The sequence below is a fragment of the Gadus chalcogrammus genome, chromosome 20 (assembly GCF_026213295.1).
Source record: "Gadus chalcogrammus isolate NIFS_2021 chromosome 20, NIFS_Gcha_1.0, whole genome shotgun sequence".
Taxonomy (NCBI): domain Eukaryota; kingdom Metazoa; phylum Chordata; class Actinopteri; order Gadiformes; family Gadidae; genus Gadus; species Gadus chalcogrammus.
Window position 1 is genome coordinate 2,853,572 of NC_079431.1, and position 19,769 is coordinate 2,873,340.

The 19,769-nt window shown below is 52.7% G+C and overlaps 1 protein-coding gene across 1 annotated transcript; it reads right to left on the reverse strand.

The window, feature by feature from the left end:
* Window positions 1–13: 13 nt before the first annotated feature.
* On the reverse strand, window positions 14–19,747 carry dync1i2a (dynein, cytoplasmic 1, intermediate chain 2a). The gene is made up of 15 exons (XM_056580333.1): window positions 19,638–19,747; window positions 18,335–18,449; window positions 17,680–17,794; window positions 16,768–16,855; window positions 15,325–15,378; window positions 14,341–14,456; window positions 8,038–8,127; window positions 7,765–7,927; window positions 7,074–7,173; window positions 5,555–5,680; window positions 3,908–4,054; window positions 3,213–3,326; window positions 2,404–2,537; window positions 343–487; window positions 14–223 (listed from the first exon to the last, which is right to left on the reverse strand). The coding sequence occupies exons 2-15, from the start codon at window positions 18,437–18,439 to the stop codon at window positions 14–16; spliced, it is 1,707 nt and encodes a 568-aa protein (XP_056436308.1). The 5' UTR covers window positions 18,440–18,449; window positions 19,638–19,747.
* Between the last annotated feature and the right edge of the window lie 22 nt (window positions 19,748–19,769).

Below are 19,769 nucleotides of genomic sequence, written 5' to 3' on the forward strand. Positions count from 1 at the left end.
GTGACGTGGGTCATTAGGCTACTACAGTTTGGGGGCACAGAGTTGCCAGTGCAGCGGATCGGCGGCAGATCGGCGGCCGTACCTCCGTGTCGCTGTTGAGGTTCCACAGGTCCAGGTGTCCCACGCCGTCCACGCAGGCGAACAGCGCCGGGTGGGCGGGCGACCACATCACGTCGTACACGTAGTCCGAGTTGTCCTCGAACGAGTACAGCGGCCGGTTACTCTGCAACATCGATTAAAAGATATTAAAATGTGTGCAAGATGTTCATCTATTTCGGACAGCACCACCCAATACACCCGTTGCATCATGGGAGAACGTGGCGGCGGCGGCGGCGGCGGTACCTTGGTGCTCCACAGCTTGACGGTCCAGTCGAAGGAGGAGGTGACGAAGAGGTGGGAGAAGTCCAGGGGCCCCGCTGCGGTGTGGCAGTGGATCCCCGTGATGGGCCCCTGGTGGCCCTCCAGCATCTCGCTGATGCCCGCCTTGCTGCTCGCCACGCGGGGGGGGAGAGAGGAGACACCGGTGACTCCTCTGAACGTCCACTCACTGCGCGTGTCCCGTTGCCTACGGTAACCCTGTGATGCCCGTCAGGCCTGGGGCCGTGAGCTGAGCAGTAGCTGAGCTGTAGCTGAGCTGTAGCTGAGCTGTAGCTGAGCTGTAGCTGAGCTGTAGCTGAGCTGTAGCACCCTCAGCCTGAGAGGGACCGAGTCGACGCTGCGGTGAAGTGAGCCACCGGCAACACAATCTATTACAGATCATTCACATATTGGAATGATGTCACTTAGCCATGTATCGCCGCATTAGGAGACGGGATAGGGGAGGAGAGGGGAGGAGAAGAGGAGAGGAGAGGAGAGGAGAGGAGAGGAGAGGAGAGGAGAGGAGGAGAGGAGAGGGGAGGAGAAGAGTAGAGGAGAGGAGAGGGGAGGGGAGGAGAGAAGAGGAGAGGAGAGGAGAGGGGAGGGGAGGAGAGGGGAGGAGAGGAGAGGAGAGGAGAGGAGAGGAGACGAGAGGAGGAGAGGAGAGGGGAGGAGAAGAGAAGAGGAGAGGAGAGGGGAGGGGAGGAGAGAAGAGGGGAGGAGAGGAGAGGAGAGGAGAGGAGAGAGGTGGGAGAGATGAGGGAGGTACCTGTCTGTTAATGTATTCACGTAATTGATCCTAACTGGTATGGCGAGAGAGCGGGCAGGACGTGGGGAGCCCGCCGCTCTGCAGCGCGTTTGGGAGCCGGGAGCGACGGCGCGCTCCCATAATTACGCAGAGAGGTAAATACTCAGCATGAGTGATGCTTATGCATTATTAACTGGGATGAGAGTGTCATAGCGCTGGAAATGAGGTGGAAAGCCATCATCCCGCTCCCAATTACAGACGAGATTCAGATGGGTGGGAATAAAACCCTGCTGACTAACCCCCCGTCAACGGCCTCCAGGAGTACTACTACTACTACTACAGGATGATAAGGGCTCTCCCTCCCTCCCTCTCTCTCCCTCTCTTTCCCCCCCCTCTCTCCTTCCCCCCCTCGCTCCCTCTCCTTGCTCTCTCCCTCCCTCTCTCTTTCCCCCCCTCTCTCTCTCCCTCTTCTCATTCTCTTCCTCCCTCCCTCTCTTTCTCCCTCCCTCTCTCTCTCTCTCTCCCTCCCCTTCTCTTCCTCTCTCTTCTCCCTCTCCTTGCTCTCTCCCTCCCTCTCTCTTTACACCCCTCTCTCTCTCTCCCTCTTCTCGCTCTCTTCCTCCCTCCCTCTCTTCCTACCCTTCTCTCTTTCTCCCCCTCTCTCCCTCTTTCCCTCTTCTCGTTCTCTCCCTCCCCCCCCTCCCTCCCTCTCATCTGGGAGACCTTACCCTGGTGCTAATTCAAGGAGAGCTTTGTGGCGCAGACAGCTCAGTCCTCGGTCTGTTTCGGGACCAACGACTGTAAACAAAGTCATCAAACACTCCTAGAGAGCACGGGGTGAGGGACGGACGGGAGGCGGGGCCGCACCGCGTGGGCCCTGGCGGCGGGCGGTGTGTTTACGCGTGTGTGTGCCTCCAAACACAACCCACAGGTCCAGAGGAAACACAGGAAGGCTCACCTCCACGCACACGGCGGATCAAGTGTGGAGTTTGCTTTACGCCAGGAAGTCGGTGGGCTGTGTTTATATAGCACGTACACACAGGCACGCAAACACACACACATTAACGCGCACACACACACACAGCCATTAATGCACACAGACACACACACACACAGGCATTAACACACACAAACAGGCATCAACACACACACACACACAGACACACTAAAGTTTCCTGGCTTGCGTCTGTGCGGGGGAGACTCCTGGGTGAGGGGTGACGAGATGGTGGGAGGGTGCGGTTAGCGTGAGGGTAGGGGGGGGGGGGGGGGGGGGGGGGGGGGGCGTCGGCTGAACCCACCTTCCATGACGGCACGCCATGTAGACGGAGCCGTCCTCGCTGCCCACCACGAAGTTGTTGACGTCGGCGAGGGGGAACGACATGGAGGTGACGGCCACGGCCTTGGACTGCTTGTACACCAACTCCATGCTGTCCTGGAGACCGGGGGGGAGAGACGCGTTGAGGACGGGACGACGGCCACAGCGCGCCAGGGCGCACGCCGCGACAAACGCCAAGGCCAGGCATCGAGTCACGACACGTCTGGGAACGCATCGTGCGATTGCCGGCGTCGTGTTGTGCGGTGTTGTTCCGATACCGATACAAGTGTCGGAGATTCCTCCAGTACTGGTGCTGATCGGGTATCGTGCGAACACGCCCAAGGCTATGTGCCGATCCAATACCATCACGTGAAAAGCGAATTCACTACACAGGCAGAGAACGTCACAAACAGGTGCGGTGCTGTGCTGCGTTCTTTAACGGGCGGAGGTGGAACGACGGAATGGAAAACACGTCATCTCCGAGCTACGTGCCTTCGAGCTATTAGCATGAAGTTCTCTTGTGCATGACAAACAGCCGTGAGGGCAGGGATTCAGCAGGAAGTGCAACATATGCGTTTCCTGTGCACACTTTTGCACATACTGCAATCAATATTCTACTTTTTTTTTATCATGAAATTGTCTCAGAGCTAAGAGGTTGGAAGTGGGCTTGGGAAGAGATTCCGACCGCTGAAAGCACATGTTGGGGGGGGGGGGGGGGGGGGGGGGGGGGGGGGGGGGGAGATGGGGGAGAAGGGGGAGAAGGGGGAGAGCAGGAGCTCATCGCGGGGTCACCTGGGGCTGTGAGAGCATGTCCAGGCTCCAGGAACACATCTTTCCGTCCGTGGAGATGCTGATCAGGTTGTGGGCGTTCTGGGTGCCCACCACGTTCACACAGTACACTGGGTGCTGTGGGGGGGAGGGAGGGGGAGGGGGGAGAGAGGGGGAGAGGGAGCGAGAGGGGGGGAGAGAGACCAAGGGGGAGGGGAAAAGTCATAAACATGTGTATGTGTGCATGTGTCACCGTACCATGTATGTGTGTCGTATGTGTGTGTGTCAGCATACCATGTGTGTGTGTCACCATACCGTGTGTGTGAGTGTGTGTGTGTGTGTGTGTGTGTGTGTGTGTGTGTGTGTGTGTGTGTGTGTGTGTGTGTGTGTGTGTGTGTGTGTGTGTGTGTGTGTGTGTGTGTGTGTGTGTGTGTGTGTGTGTGTGTGTGTGTGTGTGTGTGACCATACAGTGTGTACGTGTGTCACCGTACCGTGTGTGTGTGTTCTAGCGTGTGCGTGTCGCCGTACCGTGTGTGTGTGTTCTAGTGTGTGCGTGTCGCCGTACCGGGTGTGTGTGTTCTAGCGTGTGCGTGTCGCCGTACCGTGTGTGTGTGTTCTAGTGTGTGCATGTCGCCGTACCGTGTGTGTGTGTTCTAGTGTGTGCGTGTCACCGTACCGTGTGTGCGTGTTCATGTGTGTTTGTGTGCGTGTTGCCGTACCGTGTGCGCGGCCGCTGACAGGGGGGTGCGCTGCACGGGGGTCCTCTTGTTGCTCCGGTTGTCCCAGAGGACGATCTGCCCCGAGTAGGTCCCGCCCACCACCACGTTGGGGTGGAACTTGGCGTAGGCCGCAGACATCACCGCGGACTGGGAGACGGAAACACACCACGCCCGACACATGAAGAGCACGGGGAGGGCACATCGACCAGAGCGGGCCGCCCTGTGTGGGGTACAGCCGGCTGGAACCCCCCCCCCCCCCCCCGTTATAACACTGACGCGGAAGGAACACAGTCTGGTAACACCAGAGCTGGGCGGCGCTAGTTCATATGCTACGTGCGGCGCGTAGCATATCAATATGCACATATCAACACTCTCGCATTATGTTATACCGTTGTAGGACTCTGTTGTAGGAGTCTGTTCTACAGTTATAGGATTATGTTATAGGGCTATGTTAAAGGTTTATGTTATACAGCTATAGGACTCTGTTGTAGGACTATGTTAAAGGTTTATGTTATACAGCTATAGGACTCTGTTGTAGGACTATGTTAAAGGTTTATGTTATACAGCTATAGGACTCTGTTGTAGGACTATGTTAAAGGTTTATGTTATACAGCTATAGGACTCTGTTGTAGGAGTCTGTTAAAGGTTTATGTTATACAGCTATAGGACTCTGTTGTAGGAGTCTGTTCTACAGTTATAGGATTATGTTATAGGACTATGTTAAAGGGTTATGTTATACAGTTGTAGGACTCTGTCGTAGGACTAGGTTACAGTCACTCAGTGAGGTAATGCCTTCACACTTCTGTTTGGGGACTTTTTTGTTCCTTTTCATTCTGTTCCCCACGTCCACATCCGCTCTGCGAGGCGCCGACATGTGGTTCTACTCAACGTGTCCTGGTGTACCCCCCCCCCCCACCCCTCAGCCCCCCAGGGCAGACCAAGCCAGCCCCCCACATAACGAGGCCGCCCAGCCCCACCTCGCCCCCCCTCTGCTGGCTGAACACAGGCCCCTTGTCTGCAGCGTATGATACGGGGTCTGGTCCCGCTGAATCCATCCTACTGAAGCCCTGTTGAGATCTCAGCAAGCTAGTCCCTGCACCTCCCCCCCCCACACACACACACACACCACCCTCTGGGGGTCTTCCACCAGTGGCTGAAGCCCAAAAACACGATCGCATGGATCTGTGTTCCTATTGGTGGCACGACGCAAAACAGAGTTCCCGACACGCTCGTGTGCTGCGGGCTCAACAAACACTTGTTGGTGGGATGAGGTAAAGACACTCGACTCAAGTGGACTCCAGGCTGGTGGCCTCATGGAGAATGACTCCAGGCGGCGGGAGGGCAGGGGAGGTGACAAGCTTTATGGGGGGGGGTGTTGGAGACACTGCACGTGTGTCTCTGGAGGTCGCCCCCTAGTGGCAGGAGGGGGGCAACAGAGAGGAGAGGGGTGAACAGAGAGGAGACGGGGGAGAGGACAAAGAACAGAGAGGAGAGGAGAGAGAACAGGGAGAGGAGAACAGAGAGTAAAGGGGGGAGGAGAACAGGGAAGAGAACAGGGAGGAGAGCAGGGAGGAGAACAGGGAGGAGAACAGGGAGGAGAACAGGGAGGAGAACAGAGAGGAGAACAGAGAGGAGCGTGGAACCGACCTGGCAGTGGAACACGTACTCGGGCGTGTTCTTCTTGTACTTCATGTTCCACACCAGCGCCACACCGTCCGGCTCGTGGGGCGCCTCCTCGTTGTTGTTGTACGACGCCAGCAGCAGCTCTGGGTACTGGACACACACACACACACACACACAAACACACACACACACATTAATGTGATGAGGACCCACACACACACACACACACACACATTAATGTGATGAGGATCCACACACTCACACATTAATGTGATCAGGACACACACACACACTCCCCCCCCCTCCCAGTATGGGGCTCCTTGAGTAGGGCCTGGGCTGCCCTCTCTGCCACTCTGCAGAAGAAACACGTCACCCCACCACCCACCACCACCACCCCCCCCCCCCCCCAACCACCACCCACTCCTACTACTTCCTCCCGGAGATTTATGTTCCGTCAGACCCTACAGAGCGATCCGCTCCCAAAACATTTGTTTAAATCCCATCTGCGTTCACTCCGTGATAACTTCCCCAGGAGCCACACGGAGTACAGTTCGTTAGGAGGGCTTGCGGAGGCACCGGGGGGGGGGGGGGGGGGGGTAAGGGTTTCAGACGGCGGGGGTACCCCAGCCTCATGAAGGCAAAGCCCCCGGTGCGTGCATACGTGTGTGTGCGTCTGTATATGCGTGTGTGTGAATGCGTGTGTATATGCGTGTGTATATGCGTGTGTGTGTGTGTGTGTGTGTGTGTGTGTGTGTGTGCATGTGCGTGTGCGTGTGTGTGTGTGTGTGTGCATGTGCGTGTGCGTGTGTGTGCGTGTGTGTGTGTGTGTGTGTCTGTGTCAGGAGGGAGTGCAGAAGCAGCTCTAGAGTCAGGGCACCCTCTATAGAAAACACAACCGGCCAGATGTACACTAGCCCTAACCCCTGCTGTCACTCTTACAGTTCAGACCCCGGTACGGCCCGCGAGGGAAGGCCTGCGTGGGAAGGCCTGTGGGCGACCCGGTGGCTGCCGGGCCGGGTACCCGGTGTTCCATCACTGTCACAAGCGCTCGGGGACCGCCGTGGTAAATGAACACAGACGCAGGAGGAAACGGATCATTACGGCCCGGTGACTAAGTGACAAGTTATGCGTGACATACGTTAGCGTCCCCCGGAGACCAGGGGGCCGAGAGCCAATCACGTCACATCCCGGGCCGTGGAACCATAAAGAATAACTGCCCCCCCACCCCGACAGCCAATCGGAGAGCTGGGGCTGTGCCGCCCTGTTTATACGGCTGTTGGGGACGTAGCCTAGCGGGGCTAGGCTACGGAGAAAGGCTAACGTTTGTGTAGCGACATTTTGATTGTAATAATGGATATAAATATTATAATCTACAGACATGACTCGGCGGACAATGTAGAGAGGTGTGTGTGTGTGTGTGTGTGTGTGTGTGTGTGTGTGTGTGTGTGTGTGTGTGTGTGTGTGTGTGTGTGTGTGTGTGTGTGTGTGTGTGTGTGTGTGTGTGTGTGTGTGTGTGTGTGTGTGTGTGTGTGTGTGTGTTCACCTGAGCGGACCAGTCCAGACAGGTGACCACACGGTGTTTGGACCAGCGTTCGTCCATGAACTGCCTGTTCAAGGACAGCTTTGCTCCAGCCTGGATTTCCCTGAAAGGAGCAGAAAAACACAAAGAAATGAATAATACACCCTTATCAGAGACTTACTAAATCCCCCAAAAATCCTTCAACATGTAAATAAAACCCCAAAACACCTTTTCAGTTGATAATGTAGCCATTTGGGTCTCACAAAGTGTTTATCACCTAAACTGTTTAATTTGGTAATTAGGGGGAGATACAAAAGCTTTTACATCTTAAGTGGTACCAAAGCCATAATTTGGCATGCTTTGAGAGGCAGTGTCTCTCATTTTGCTTCACCCTCTAAAAAATGCTTTTTTCCCAGAACAGTAGTTCTCAATTGGCCCCACCCTATATCAGGAGCGAGTGTGACGTTGGTTCTGTAAACATGTGACCACACGCCTCACACTAAAAAAATATTAAAGGGTTAATTAAAGACAAATGTAGCTTTAAGAGGTTTTGATCCCAACGGGACTCGTGTACTGATTCAGATACACGTCGTTAAGGGGCAGATAGTACGGAGGGAACCGTCTTTTGACCAGGGCGGCCGCAGACGTCGGGGGTATCGAACCCGGTACCTTGAGCCCCGTGAGCCCGCCCCTCTGAACCCTGCCGGGCCCTTACCCCTCCTTCTCCTCCAGGGCGCGGCCGCTGTAGTCGAAGAACACGTCCACGTGCTCCGACAGCGCCCTCTCCACGATGCGAGTGCTGTGGTCGAAGAAGGTCATGAACTCCTCCGAGTGGAGGATCTGCTGCTTCTCCTCCTCCGTCAGCTCGTGGGTTAACACTAGGGTGGGGATGGGGGGGGGGGGGGGGTCAAGCAGTCAGTCACAGACAGACGACAGACCGGCAGATGAACAAGGTTTTTGAGGGAGCGAGCGCGAGCGGGCGTTGTACCTTCGTCTTCCTCCTGCTGGTCGTTCTTCTCCGTCTGGGTCTCAACTGCTGGTTCGACTGGAGCCACTTCTTCCTCTTCCTCTTCCTCAGCTAGAAAGTAAATAAAGGCTCCTGTTAATCGACCTATAAAGCGAGGAGACCGTGTGTGTGTGTGTGTGTTTGTGTAGATATGAAGGTCCTTTGCATATTTCTCGGACCGTTTGTCTGATCCACTTCCCACTTCCCTGGCCAAGTGGGAAGTGGGAAGTGAGAAGTGGAGTGGGAAGTGGGAAGTGGGAACTTGGAGTGGGAACTTGGAGTGGGAACTTGTTTGGATGAGGGTTTTTGGTTTGGCTGAGCGGTTCGCGTGAGAGCAGCGTCACGGCAGGCCAAGCCATCGCCCCGTTTCCCAACAGACCCGGTTTTGACCGGGCACGGCACTTATAACTTAAATCAAGAGCAGGAAACTCGCCTTCCAGACCAGCCTCCGCAAGGAAACACAAAAAGAAAAATTTCTGATCGAATCGGCGGTTCCATTTTAGGAGTAAATCCTAAATAACGGGTGGAGTAAAATCACACAGGAAAAGGAAAAAAAGGGTGCGATCGCTTTCTGCGACGGGTCGATTCAACGGTCGATACTCTAGTGTGTGGACCGGACTGTATAGATGTTTCACTTCTTTGAGTCATTCAGACGGTGCTGAAAGCCATTCTTCTCCGTCTCGTCGTCTTCTTCCCTCACCTGGCGATTACGGCTGTGGGCTCATTCTTCTATCTCTGCCTTAGCATTTGTTTGGATTTTTTCCAACACAATGTTGGCTTTCAGAAAGAATCCGCTCCTCTATAGCCGACTGGGTTTGTCATTGGGGGCGAAACAGCGGGTGGCTACTAGTTACAGAGACTCACACCCCCTCCCCCCCCCGCCCCGCCACCCTCCCTCTCTCTCTTTACTCTCTTAATGAGCGCCCTGCCTTTCAGCATTCAGACAGCGCAGGTTGTCAGTGTAGCCATCTCCTGCGTGTTCCAGTAACAAGTTGCCCCCCCGATCGAGGGACCAAGGCCAAGAGGGCAAACGGGGGGCAGAGGGGACGCTGAGGAGCACCTGCACCAACACCCCCCCCCCCCCGGCGGGCGGGCCAGCTCATCCCCGGGTCGGTCCGTCCAGCTGACTGCAAGGTGGCAGCGCTTTTCCCAGCAGATGGCTGTGTGTGTGTGTGTGTGTGTGTGTGTGTGTGTGTGTGTGTGTGTGTGTGTGTGTGTGTGTGTGTGTGTGTGTGTGTGTGTGTGTGTGTGTGTGTGTGTGTGTGTGTGTGTGTGTGTCTGAATGCATGCACGCATGCGTGTACGTCTATGTGTGCTTGCATGTGTGTGTGTGTGTGTGTTTTTGTATGTGTTTACATGTGTGAGTGCGTGTACATGTATATAGATGTGTGTTTGCATGCGTGTGTGTGCGAGCGCATGTGTGTATACATGTCTAAGTACGTGTACGTGTACACATGTGTACGTGTATACATGTGCGTGCATCTGTGTATGCGAGAACGCGCGTGTGTGAGAATGCGTGTGTGCCCCGCGTGCACGCCTCTGTGTGTAAACGCCTGTGTGTGTGTGTGTGTGTGTGTGTGTGTGTGTGTGTGTGTGATTGTCTTAGCGCCCCTAGGAGGTGTTACCAGGATGGAACTGAGGCTTTCTGCCTGGCCGCCCCCAAGACAAGCTTCCCCGCGAACAACAAGGCAGGCCCCTGCAATTACCGTCAGCACGGGGGGTCCGACCGGCCGCTATTCAGCCTCAGAGAATCCACCAGAAAATACAGCTTGTGCGCCGGCCAGCTGGCTAACTGCAGCCGCGCGGCTGAAAGCTCGGAATAATACGCTTTACAGAGCGGGGGGGGGGGGGGCGGGGCTATAAATAGCCTTATAGGACATTTCGACGTATAGCGTCGGACGGAGAGGCGAAAAACCAGAATCGAATAAACGGGGAAATACGGTTTTGTCGGCGGCTGGGGAGAGTGTTATGGTTAATTTATGGGGACGGGGACGACGCGCGCATTCAAGCTCTCTCTTTCACCCAGATCATCTAAATGATAATGTCATCCGTCACTTTATCCATAAAGCGATTTTTTTTTTTTTTCGTTGCTCTCTACTTGCTCCACCCTCTCTGATGGAGTTTTTCGGGGGAGAGGGGGGGGGGGGGGGGGGGTTGGTAACCGCGCGGCGGCTCACTCTGATGAGTTTACAGAATCGCGTTGATGACACGAGCCGTCGGGGACGTACAGCTCTACGCGGCCGCGCCGAACGGGGGAAGGTTAAAATCCTTTCCTTTCAAGGGCCTCAATCAGGCTTAAAGGAAAACAGTAATCACTGTCTTTCAGCGGGTCCCGTACGCTCTCGTCAGCCGCGCCCCAGCCAGGCCGCCAGAGCAATCAACCTGCCACGCATTAGCCGCGGATAGACAATCTGAAAATAAAGGGTATAATGCACCTGCCAGGCGAAATGTCCATTTGGAGAAAAAAGCTAGTGATCCAGGTGACCCTGCTGGGCTGTGGGGTTACCAGCACATGGGGGGGGCCCGTGGAGGGAGGAGGAAGAGGATGGTGGAGGTGGGGGAGGTTTTGCTGTGGGGAGGAAATTTAACAGAATTCACCCGGATCACTGATGTCCTATACGCTGACACTGCCTCTCAAAGCATGCCCAATTATGGCTTTGGTACCACTTAAGATGTAAAAGCTTTTTTGGGGGTGGGGGGGGGGGGGGACCAGGGGTGCAGGCGGTGTAAACGCTGGTCTTTGTTAATGGACAATATATTAAACGCAAACACGGGCGTGCGTCCGGTTGATGTTTAAGCTCAGCGACCAGCTGACCTTTGGTCCCCGTTGCAGGTGGAGCGGACAGAACAACACAGCACTGAGACCAGGCCGCTGGCCAAATGCTAAACGCCGCGCTGAGCCGGCAGCCACCCACTGCCGCCGCCGTGTGCAAACAGCCAGCTTAACCGCCTCACTGAACACCTTCTTCCTCCTCCTCATGAACCCCCCCCCCCCAGACCACCAACACAAAGACACGCAATCCCAGGACACAACATGGCCCGTGTCGCACAATAGTGTAGCTGTAGCATAACACAAAATGTGTAGCGGTAGCCAAACGAGTAGCGGGTTACCATAATATGCACAAATACAATGACACGCGGGTTTTTAATATAAAAGAATATCGTCGCTCAGAATCTGAAAACGATGATTGAACAAAGCAAGGGATTATAAAAATACAGAGCTGGGCAAAAAGAGAGATAGGGGAGACATTTTTGTCCAAATTGATATGTTGAGCTACACGAAAGCACTGAAACAATGGATATTTAACAACTCTGATCATCCAGTGCGAAAAAAAAAAAAGGTGTCCGAAAAAAAGAAGGCTCAGAGAGTGGTGCTTCAAACGAGGAGGCCATTAGGCCCCGTTTGTGATTGAAAGTTTTGACCTGCCTCTGAATCCTAAGTGATTAAAACAATCAAATTTAATTAAATTTTAAATTTACTCAAACGCTCCGGCGTACACTCGTCGTTTCTGACAAGGCCTTTTTAAAAAGCGCCGGGCGCCACACTCGATGCACTCGATGCACGCAGCCCGCTCTCCAAGCCCTCGCGCCGATATCTTTCCTCATAATTACAGCCTCTTGTTTAAGAGGGATCACCGATGCCTCGGCGCGACCGACGGGAGAACGCGCGCCGCATACTTCAGAGCCGGGTTCCAAACGCGGAATCGCTTTTTCTTTTCTTTTTTACGCCTGAACCCAAAACAAAGGGAATACAGCAACGGGGAATCAATACTGAGAAAATAATCACAGGCCTGTAGTCAGCCAGGGGAATCTATTCTGTTTTTTCTCTGGGGTATGTTGTAGTCAGTGTAAAAATAAATAATTAAAGTGCGGATTGCAGGCGGATTGCACTGTACGTCACTGCACAAACAATACTACAATGACATAAAATAACCCACTTCGGCGTCACCCTTCCCCCGAGCCCGGTGGTACGGTCCGGCCCCGACTCTGGCAATGTCATCGCGCCGGTGGCCACGCCCCTCTCGTGCGCGGCCGTGGCGGCGGCGGCGGCTGCCGCCCGCTGACCTTCAAGAGCGCGACGGCGACGGCGGCACCTCCTCTTGACCACGCCGCGAACCGCTCAATCAGAGCCCAGGCACCCGCGGCTCCCCGCACATCAAACACGCGCCCGGGGGGGGGGGGTGTAAAGTACAGCGAAGGAGAGCCAGCGGGGGGGGTCGTTGGCGTTGGGTGGCGTTTGGAGGGTGGAGCACGGCGTCTCATCGAGTGGCGGGAGTGATGGCGTGAAGGGGAACAATGTGACTGAGTGTGTTTTGTTATGTGGCTGCTCGCTGAAGGGAGAAGACACGCCAGTCGAGGGAGTTGATGAAATGATTACAGAGCGGCGCAGAGAGAGGGGCGAGGGAGAGAAGGACCCGGGCAGTGCACAGGGCGGCACAATCCATCCTTGTTTAACACCGGGCGCTGGGGGGGGGGGGGGGGGGGGGGGGGGGGCGGCAGGGTGACATGGCCCCGGTGGTTCCTCCCATGTGACTCCAGGTTGGCTGAGAGAAGGTGCAGACTGGGCCTGCAGCCGTCTGAGGCTCAGCTCCCCCGGTTTGGAGGAGGACGTCCAGACTTCCTCCAGGTCCACGGTGCTACACGCCCCCCCCCCCCCCCCCCCCCCCCGCTGGTCCCTACAGGACACTTCAACGGACCGACCCGTTTGGTTTCAGTGGGATGGCGTGTGATGATAAAGAGGTGACTTTTGGCTAATAAATAAAGAGGAGCAAAACGTGAAGGACTACAAAGCCAGAAAGGTAAACACTGCTCTTTCCCCAGAGGGCTTGGGTCCAGAGCAAAAACGTTCTCTACAAGCAGCGTGATGACCTGCCCCTTTGATCAAGACCAGTCGAGACCTCCGTGTCGAATCACGTACACTGATATCCCCTCCGTCGTTTCCTCATGGTGACGACGGTACTCAAAACCACTAGAGGGTAACCGCTCGAGTAACAGCAACAGGCCTTGAGCACATGTCAACGGAAAGACCTTAACCTTCCCTCCGGCACTGCCGAGGATAACAACAACAACAACCACCGCCACCACCACCACCACCACTGCTGCTGCTGCGTGTTTTACTGCACATGTGTTCCCCACGCCGTAGGAAGATGCAATCCTAAACTCTCCCTCGGACAAGCAGGCCGACCACATGAAAGGTGCACCGCAGCAGATGACATCCATATTGACGTGCTTTCTTGTGGGGTGTGGGGGTGGGGGTGGGGGGGGGGGGGGTGGGGGGGTGGGAGACGAACGCACGGCGCTCTCCCCCCCACCTCCCCCTACCCTCCCCCTCCTCGGATCTCCTCTCCCCTTCCTGTCGCGGCCTCCTCCACTCCTTAACCTCCCTCCACATTAATTGCAGGACAGGCTTCATCCTGAGTGGGTGGTGGGGGGGGCAGTGGGTGATGGGGGGGGGGGGGGGGGGGAACCCGGGTGGAGACCTGTCTGTCAGTGATTTTAATCTCTTCTTTTGACCGAGTTTCCCGAGCCCCCCCCCCCCCCCCCCCCCCCTGCAATTTGGCCCCTTGCTTTCATCTCTGCGTTTGGCCGAGGGGCCGGATCCCTCGCCCACTTCCAGGGGCTGAGCTCGTGTGTGATCATTCAAGACGGCCCGCGTGTTTACAATGCCGACGAGGGCGGCCGCGGGAGCGGGAGCGGGAGCGCGCGCACACGCGCAATTACGCCACGCGGCATATTGCTTTCACCGGGTATTGTCAAACAATGATTACCCTTTGAAACGGTGGTCGTCTCCCGACCAATCAATGCAATTAGCATGGCATAATCACAGCAAAGTAATTACAGCAAAATCACTTACAAAAAAGGCCTTCGAAATTAAGGGCCTGCGTTGTACAATACAAACTATTATCTTGAAACGGCAACTCAATGATCAGTGCAGGAGAACCAATCTTAATTAAAGCCTAATAAAATGGGCTGATGTGGCATGCTATGGGCTAGTGCAAACCTGTTTAAATAATTACATTTAAAGGATCAAACAGCTCTTGCAGGAGCGAAACCATCATGCCTGCAGAGAGGGTAGCTTCATAGCGGTCAGGTTAAATACTGATTCATTCTTTTGGATACATAAGAATAAATACATTGACATGATGAACACAAATCTCTAGACACAGCTGCTACGTAAACATTGGCCAACACAAACAAACACTGTTGACCCCCCCCCCCCCCCCCTGATCAAGACCGCACACACACACACGCACACGCACACACACACACGCACACAAGCATCACCTGGTTTCTGCTGGGTCACCACGGGGGTCTGCGTCTCCTTGGTGTAGGACACGACCTCCCGTGGGGGGAAGTCCACGTGGGTGATCTTGGTCATGCCCATCTTTTGGGGCGCCCGCCTAGAAGCACAACACAGCTCAACCACGGCTCGGCCACATCATCACAGGGTCGCCCCGGAGCACATTGTCAAAGAGGACACCGGGTACAGAGGCAGAGCGGGAGTAGCACCTGTCGCTGGAAGCAGCGCCGGAAGAGAGTTCAAGAGGCTAACGGCCTAGCAACGTTAATACACACTGTAGAACCCCCATTAACCCCTAAGCCCCCCAAACTGAAGATGTTAGCCTTGTGAGACCGTCCAAATCTCAGAGTCAAGTTCATGTTCCGGTTCTTCCGGTAGATCAGTGTGACCTCGGGCTGGCTGAAAGCCTCTCTTCCTAGAAATCCATGAAGGATTCGTCCAATCAGGGGTTTCGGTTTGGGCCGAACAAGGAATGACGCAGGCGCCATTGTGAAAGAAACAATGGCGGCACCCGAGGAAATTGTAGCAATCAGAACAGTTTTATGTGAAATAGACTGGATCACAATGTTAAAAGCTTGATATACGTTCTTGCTTGCTTTTGCTTGACCTCCGACCCGATTCGGCGAGGGCAAGAGAGTCACTGATTGTTTTTTTTAAACAGCATAAGGCCGCGATCATATTTGGAAATCATTGCAGCCCGGTCAAGACTGACGGATATTCATGTGAAAAACAAACTTCAACATCTGCATGGTCTCATGAGGCCAAAAGGATCTACAAATATATTAATTCTAATATGCGAGAATGAATTAGTTCATTAATCAAACACATTCATGCACAGTTTAATCACAGGTTTATGGTCGTTATTACTGTTTTTACTTTATTGAAATGAGTGCGAGAAACACGTCAACATGCTAAGAATTGAGAGAAAGGAGAATGACCAGGAGAGGAGAGAAGAGAGTGTCCAGTACCCCAGCTCAGAGTGCAGTTGAAGGGTGGACGGATCTGAGTCCCAGTGCAGAGTCCTGGGGGTTAGTGGCGCGGTGCAGCAAGGTGGCATTAGTGAGAGAGACACACACACACACAGAGACAGGGTGAGAGAGAGACACACACACACACACACACACACACACACACAGAGACAGGGTGAGAGAGAGACACACACACACAGAGAGACAGGGTGAGAGAGAGAGACAGACACACACACACACACACACACACACACAGAGACAGGGTGAGAGAGCGAGAGAGACACACACACACAGAGAGAGAGACAGGGTGAGAGAGAGGGTGAGAGAGCGAGAGAGACACACAGAGAGACAGCGACAGAGAGACCGGGTGAGAGAGATACACACAGAGACAGAGTTGAGAGACAGGGTGAGAGAGAGACATACAGACAAAGAGACAGAGAGAGACAAACAAAGAGAGGGACAGAGGAGGAGGGATGGGTCCAAACCAGGAGAGCAAATCAGTTAGAATCCACACACAAGGCATGCTGGCCAGACATCATTAAGCACACATTTTCAGCATAGATCACATTACATGTTCCGTGGTTTGCAAATACGTGAAGAGGGGTGGGTTGGGGGGGAGGACAGAGACTGAGAGAGAGAGAGAGAGAGAGAGAGATTGGGAGACCTTTGCGGGAAATGGCCACGCTGGTGAGCCAACACATAGGCAAGGGGGGGGGGGAGAGAGAGAGAGAGTGGTGGGACACTGGGAGAGAGAGAGAGAGAGAGAGAGAGAGAGAGAGAGAGAGAGAGAGAGAGAGAGAGAGAGAGAGAGAGAGAGAGAGAGAGAGAGAGAGAGAGAGAGAGAGAGAGAGAGAGAGAGAGAGAGAGAGAGAGAGAGAGAGAGAGAGAGAGAGAGACTAGTGGGACACCGGGGGGAGAGCGTTAAGTTTCAGCCCAGAGAAGGGTCTCTAATTAGGGGTTAAAAAGTCCTGGAGGCATATCTGGGCCCTCCAACTGTTTTATTGTTACTTCCACATTGTGCTCCAGTCAGGGCCGTGTAAACTAAATAAACATGTCATCATAAACCAGGGATTATTCACTGAGGAAGCATGAAACATGTTGATATGATTAGCCTCTTTGTTATATAGTCAGGCCCAGAACATGTGTGGCCATTTTAATGCCTCCAGAAGGATTACGTACAAATCGGAGATGCCGCAAATGCGAGTTGTTCTACTGTTAGCCATTTTTGATCATGTGGGTCCGAGGTTATTATCGCACCGCACAACTTAATGTATGTGACAGTCAGGCTTTGCCATCATTTCTACGTCTCACGTAGCACAGCAATGTCCTCGGTGAACAAAAGGCTTGGAACAAGGGGGGGGGGGGGGGGGGGGAGAGGAAAGTATTTTTGCCATTATGCTTTTAGCGGTGTGTGCGTGAGCGTGTGAGCGTGTTCGTGTGTACCTGGGTCCCACGGCTCCGTCCGAGTCTTGGCTTCCAGCCTCACTTGGCGTGCCAACTGATTTGGCAGTTGGAGACATATGAGCAGGAGCTGCATGCAAAGCGAGAGAGAGAGAGAGAACGAGGAGGAGAGAGAGAGAGAGAGAGAGAGAAACAGACAGAGAGAGAGAGAGAGTCTCTTACTACAGATAGAGGGCTACAGCCACAACAGAAAACCGTCACTTTTTTAGGAATGAAACCACTGCTGTTGTTTTATTTAACCTTTTTTTGGAAAGGAGGAGGACAATAATGCTAAAAATCTAAATATTAAAAATAATCACTACCACACATATCCTACAAAATATGTATTTTTTTTACATCTTATGAAATCATAAATTACTCGGGAGATCATATAAATATAAAAAATATGATAGAAAGATTTGTAACATGACTATAGCTGAACGTTTTGATATCCTATAATTGAACATCCATCCATTCACAAAGACACTCGAAGCCTTTCGTATGTGGATCTCTACTGCCACCTGCTGGGAGCAATCGGTTGTGCCTTTTAAAGCAGCAACGCGTAGTTCTTTTTTATCTTATTTTATCTTCAATAGTTATATAATGTGATACAAATACGTGGCAATAAATGTTCCGTAAAACGCCATTGCAACCGTTCCAGGTGCTTAAATGCATTAAATATAAATAGCTGTCATTATATTTCCAATAAAATACAGATACATGTAGTAACAGATATTTTTTCCCAAGACATATCATTAAGAGATATGAAATGTCAAACATCTGTAGCTTATATTTACATTCACCTCAATCTTTCACTTCATTGCAGAAAATGGTGCAATCTTTTAATTTTATTGATATTCCACATGTGTGATTTATTGCAGTGAGTGACAGTCCGAGCCTCAACAGGGAACCTACCAGCGGTCACGTCTGAGGTGATGCCCATGCTTTGCAGGATGGCGTCCGCCTCCCGCCTCTTCTTGTCCAGCTCGGTGTCATCGGTCTGCGGAGCGGCATCCTTCTTCAGGTCCGCCTGGAACAGGAAGTGAGAGTCTCTTTGAGCTCAAGTCACCAGCTGCGACTGTCCTGTTCCAACTACAGTACCCACAATTCCTATGCAAACGGCTTGGCTGTGGGTGTTCCTACTTGGAGTAGAGAAGCACCCACCCTCTGACGCCATGGTAACATAAGAGAGCTGAATGGAAACCGCTGGCTGGTAAATCTTACTGCCTTTGCATTATTATATATTTTCATCAAATCCAAAGTGTACAATTACAAATTTCATGTGGGATGGGAGTAGTACACCGCTGACTCCAACACCGATAGCAGTTTGTAGTTATTGTAACACTACATAAAGTACAGCTTCAGTATGGACAATAGAAAGGTCATCAATTTGTCTTCGATCAAAGCGGTTATCAGTACAAGAATCAGTAGGCCTCCGTTCACAATTGAACGACAGGCCAATCTTTACATTAAATGTCTTATGGATGTATTATCGTTAATACTAGTAGTATAAGTAACAGTAGTATAATGCAACAGACGTTTACGCGTTTCCCAAACATCGCTCCTCTACCTCTTTCTTGCGCTCCTCCTCCTTGATTCTCTTCTCCTCCCGGATCTGAGCCAACTTTCGTTTCTTCCTTTCCAGCTCCGCTTTCAGCTCACTTTTGTCTGACATGATGGCAGAACTGAACATGAACACAAATAAAAAAAAGGTGATTGATAAGCATAATGTTAACGAAATGTTTGCATGTAAAACAATATTTACATACATGTTAACGAGGTTAAAACACACTCTTGCGTCCAAACATTTGTTCAAATCGGAGTGCTGAACAACGCGCGCGCGCGCGCACGCACGCACACGCACACACACACACACACACACACACACACACACACACACACACACACACGCTGATGTTGCACAGATTCTATGACTGGCATTAGTAGCCGACGTTGAGGCTCTGCATCTATAGGTGTCTAACGAACGAGACACTCTCAGTCATATCTGCTTACGTGGCTTGTACCGGACGTGTTTATGCAGTGTGTGTGTGTGTGTGTGTGTGTGTGTGTGTGTGTGTGTGTGTGTGTGTGTGTGTGTGTGTGTGTGTGTGTGTGAGAAATCTGACGTGTAGTTCATGCTGGCTAAATGTATTAAACGTGTCATGATGCATTAGTCACAGCGTCCACAAGGCAGCCAAATAAAATACAACTACATACTGCACTTAGCAAAATGATTACCAAGACATATCATTAGGAGATGTGTAATGCCTTACACCTGTAGCTTATATTTACACTCGATGACATCATAGGGGACAAAAAACGTGTCATGATGCACAATCACAGCGCCATGGCTGACAGCAAAGCGTCCACAAGGCGGCTCTGCTGGAGCCCCACCCAGCCGTCGGTGGTGGATCACTCGCAAACATACATGCAAACATACGATCTGTAACACCATCAGCTTTATTAAAGAAGACGTGACACGTAACGTTATTGAGGATGTCTGCTGTTCCCTAGTGACAATCCAACCCCATTGTGTTTAACAGAGATGGTGTTCCGGGCAGCGACCTGACAAGGCCGCTGCTGCTGCTCACACGTTACTGTACATGTTATGCCCTGAGAGCTAGACTCATCCCAATCAAACAACCTGAACCATAATGCAATATTAATGCGCTAGGCAGAATGTTTTAATTAACAATAGAGCAGAGTGCTGCATAGCAGGGAGACCCGAAGCTATTAACGACCGTGTTGTTATGCTAAGCTAAGCGTGAATTTTGCTTATTTGAACGATGACGCCCTTAAGTGACATTAACCGGACAGTAACATCGCTAGTGTGAAGACAATTTATGTGAAAATATTGAATATGATGAACGAACCTTTGGAAATTGGATTAGGTTTGTGAATTGACACAACGGCGTCCCTTTTCCTGAAACAGCCAAGTGGCCAATTGCGTCGCTACGGAGGCTCAGCGGAGACAATTCAACTTCCCAGATAATACATTCTGGGTT